Below are 4,425 nucleotides of genomic sequence, written 5' to 3' on the forward strand. Positions count from 1 at the left end.
TAAAAGCACAAATAATTAAAAATGCCCATTATGTGTACACACGACATTTTTATCATTGACATATATTTTACAGTTTGATTAAGTACAATAATAAATAAATAAATTATTTAAATGAATTTGATATTCAATATCCCACTTTCCCTAATTTTGTATCTGTTTTTGGATCAGAAGTAACTTCTTGCATAGCTACTATACATTCGTTAATACATGTCTGAAGATCACGTAACCTATGCAACTGTGCCAATCTCAAGACCTTCATTGCGTGTAGAACAGCTGAATCTTTGGATTCAATTGTATGACCTTTTACTTTTTCTAAAGGAAAAGCTTCTCCCTGTACAAATAAATATATAAAGTATATATTATATACATATAACTACATAGTATGTTAATATATTTTAGGTACCTTAGGTAATATCGATGATGGATTTTTAATGGCTTCTTCATTGAGCCTTTTAATGATAAATTTATGAATAGCTTCTAATGTAATTTTGTGATCGGGATGCTTGGAAATATTTAGTAAGTCCGCAAGTTTCTCAATACCTTCCTTGAAATCACTGCTGTTTACTAAAAAATATTTTGATATTATATATTTGAAAAATATATATTAGTACTTGAATAAAATGGTTACCATCAAGATTATCAATTGGGTTATCGGATGGTATAATCATTGGAACATCAGTAGAAACTTCAAGTGTTTTTTTTGTTTCAGAATCAAATTTATTTTCTAAAACAGTTGAAACCAAAATAATTCATTTTTTATTAGAATAAAAGACAATTATAAACAATTATAAATATTAAGTTTGTATTTACTTTGTTTATTGTATGTTAGTCGAATTGCCACGCCTAATAACCATTCCAACTGATCCATAGCTTCGGTAGATTTAATTGGACTAGAACACGACACACAATAGTTTTTGAATGCTGTGTCCCAAGAAGGAGAATCAACATTCTGTAACTCTGTTCGTTTCTCTGGTACATAAGTATGTAATATGTTTTCCTCGAGCCACAAAATCAACATCCGAAAACTTTTTTGATCTATATTGAATAAGTAATAAATACAGTCAGAATAAGTTGCTTCTAATATTTTACAGATTCAAAATTTGTCATTAGCCTACAATTATCTGCTTCATTTAAGTTTTTTTCAGGCATATAATTTCATAATTTAAGTCACTTGATTACACAATAGTCTAATTATTATTATTTTATTTTAAATTCATATTCTAAATTTTAGAATCTAAAGCAATATTTTTCTAGATTTTGTAAGAATAATTATTGAACAAAATATAGTGTATATTTTACCAGAATTCTATATACATTCTGTTCCACGAAAGAACATGCAGGTTCAGTGCATGTAGACTGAAGTTTGTCACCTGACTTGACCTCCATGGGGCCAAATGTCATCGAAATGTTATTTCACAAAATAAGAATTTTGATAAAAAAAAAATGGATCAACATACAATAATATTTAACCATTCTAGAAATAACACTAAAATCTAAAATTTTTCAAAATTTGTAAAATAAAGTGTTTAATTTTAGTTATCTGAGTTATAAAATAGAAATTTACAAATTTAAGTTTACTCTACTATTTCTTAAGCATTTTACAAAAAAAATATGCAAATGCTATAAAATACCAACCTTGGCGGCTGATAATATGTTTATATGATAATACCTTAAAATTAATTCTGGTGCTAGTACCAGACACAATAAGAGGATTTATGGGACGATGGTGGGTGTGGGGGGGGGGGGGCATGACCCTTATTCAGCTTAACCTCCCCATCACTAAGCCACTGTTAATATTGTATCGTATTGTACATAGAAATTTGCGCTAATAAAAATTCAGGTAATATTCACATAGAGAATTACAGTTAAAAGAAATCTTTTAACACTAATTCAACAACCAGAACAAATTATAATTTATTTTATGCATTGTCACTTACTTTAGAATTTAAATAAGACACAATTTTAAATTTAACATATTTTTAACATCTTTATTTTTTCTTTCAAGTTTAAGAACATTAATTTGGTATTATGTTTTATAAGGTATAAAAGAAATTACTATACTATGTATCTAATGAGTAACGAGTAACAATAAATTCATGTCATTAATCACAAAACGTTTATATCACACCTATAGCCTCTCACAAATCTAATAAAAATAATAACTAATGTATCATCAGAATAAAAATAATTAACACAATTATCAAGTAGGTATTAATATGTTATAGTTTACCATTTGCATCAAACACTGCAGCCAACGGATAACCTAAGGCTTTCACCTTGTTGATAGACATTCCAAATCAGGGATCAGTAAATTTAACGCTAATCAAAATACAAACATTAAGGTTTTAAAAGTCTGTGAATTGACTAAGTTAACCATAAATAGATCAAACTTCACTTGTAGTAGCTAAGTAATAACAAAGTCTAGCCATGGTCGAAATATATGAAGTGATAATATTTTATCATGATTACAATTATCATTTATCAGAAGCATATAACACCTCCGCCGTGGAGGCTAATAACTTTTTGAATACACTGCAGCGTGGAATTTTACCAATAAAGTAATTGACATTTGACTTTATCTTGAAAACGAAGAAGGCAGTGTCGGCCTGGCCCCTCTTTTTTTGTAGGCTTTTGTAAAATTTTTTATTTGCTTGAGTATGCCTGGCATAGGGAGTAATAGAACCACGTAAAGTATTTATCGAAATATTTAACCATACGGAATTTTTCTTTGCAGGGCTCAGATGCTTGCCTATTAGTATTTAGTGTGAGCAGGGCATAATAGTACAAAACACAAGTGGCAAGTAATAAGTAGGAGAAGGTTTTTTTTGGATTAATTGCGCTACTTCAAGTTAAGTTAGAATTTATATCTCTCTTGAAAAAAAATGGTCTCAGACGAGGCTACGAGGGTTTTGCTCACCCGACCCTGATTGGTCATTTACTTTTGAAATTTTACTGGAGTAATATTATGCTTATAGTTTATGGATGTCTTCCAAGTTAAAATTCAATAAGTAATATCATTGATTATAAATACTATACTAGTATTTATAATCAATGGTAATATAAATATAATTATGGTTTTCGTAATTTCATTTCTGTGTCATTAATAATTATAATAACTATTATTTATTATTTTGCAGTTTCAAATTTTTCAATAATTTCATAGCCTATTATTAAACGAATGATTCCCCGTGTCAGTCTTCGCGTTAATATTACACATAGTGATTACTAACATGCTCACTCTATTTTAGATTCTGAGTGGAACGATGAATGTATTGATTTTACAAAGATGTGTGTTATTTTTTAAAATTTTTTTTTTTATCTTTATACACGATAGGTAGTCGAAATAATGCTTCGATTTTCAACTTCAGGATCTTGTTCAATGGAAAAGTGAATATTGTTGGTGCGTTGGGGAGGTCAAAATTTAAAATTCCCAGTAATTATCAAAAAACGCCGCGAAAAACAAAAGAATAATTAAGGAAAAACTGGAGCTTTTACGCAAAATCGACTTTGGTTTTGGGTGTAACTTTAAAACAAATGACCATAGATATACATGAAATTTTCACTGGTGGATTATATTTCCATTTTATATACATGATAACATTTTTTGAATATTTTGATTTATTTTGAACTGTCTACGGACATTTATAGTTTCCATTTTTTTTTGTTTTTTTTTTTATAAATATCAATAAAATTGTATTTATTAGTTAAAAAGCTGGAAAATTTAATATAAGGCTCCCATTATATTGTTACAATGACATTTGGAAAATATTAAAAATCCTTGGTACCTATCAGTTTTTTTTATAAGCATTTAAAGTTCAAAAATTGACAAAATATGGAAAAAACACGAAAATTAGCAAATTATTTTGAGTTATAAATTCATAAAATTTTTTCTTTTTAAATCTAAGATTTGAAAATGTAATACAAGATTCCTTATAAAATTATCTACCTTTATAAAAAAAAAAAAAATGTCTATAAGAAAGTAAAATTAAATTTTTATGAGCGTTTGAAATTCAAATTTTTACAACATTGGATATTCACTCGATTTGTCATATGGCGATTTTCTTATTTTGTTGTAATTCAAAAACGAATAACTGTAGATACATGAAAATTTCACTGAATGTTTATTTTATCAATTCTTATACTTGACAAAATTTTCAAAATATTTTGACTTGTTTTGAGTTGTTTACAGACAATTTCATATTTCAATTTTTTTTATTTTTTTTTTCTATGAATATCAATTAAGTTTTATCTGTTGGGAAAATGTAATACAAGGCTCCTAATATATTGTTACAATAGCAGTTGAAAAATATTAAAAATACATTGGCACATTTTTTTTTTATATGCATTTAAAGACCGAATTTTGACAAAATTTATCAAATTTAGAATTGAATAATAATTTTGTAGTTAAAAATGTATAAAATGTTC

The 4,425-nt window shown here is 27.1% G+C and overlaps 1 protein-coding gene across 1 annotated transcript; it reads right to left on the reverse strand.

Moving 5' to 3' along the window:
- Window positions 1–2,447, reverse strand: LOC100165967 (RNA transcription, translation and transport factor protein). Its single transcript, XM_001944581.5, has 5 exons — window positions 2,231–2,447; window positions 811–1,035; window positions 629–724; window positions 404–564; window positions 1–331 (listed from the first exon to the last, which is right to left on the reverse strand). Exons 1-5 carry the CDS (start codon window positions 2,289–2,291, stop codon window positions 125–127), a joined length of 750 nt encoding a protein of 249 aa, XP_001944616.1. The 5' UTR covers window positions 2,292–2,447; the 3' UTR covers window positions 1–124.
- Between the last annotated feature and the right edge of the window lie 1,978 nt (window positions 2,448–4,425).

Source organism: Acyrthosiphon pisum, chromosome X, assembly GCF_005508785.2.
Source record: "Acyrthosiphon pisum isolate AL4f chromosome X, pea_aphid_22Mar2018_4r6ur, whole genome shotgun sequence".
NCBI classification, from domain to species: Eukaryota; Metazoa; Arthropoda; class Insecta; order Hemiptera; family Aphididae; genus Acyrthosiphon; species Acyrthosiphon pisum.

Excerpts from the sequence above, each read along its gene's own strand:
- LOC100165967 (XM_001944581.5), bottom strand. The coding sequence starts at position 2,291 with ATGTCTATCAACAAGGTGAAAGCCTTAGGTTATCCGTTGGCTGCAGTG. Across the intron at positions 1,036-2,230 it reads TGCAGTGTTTGATGCAAATG|ATCAAAAAAGTTTTCGGATG; the intron begins GTAAACTATAAC and ends TATTCAATATAG. Across the intron at positions 332-403 it reads CATCATCGATATTACCTAAG|GGAGAAGCTTTTCCTTTAGA; the intron begins GTACCTAAAATA and ends TTATTTGTACAG.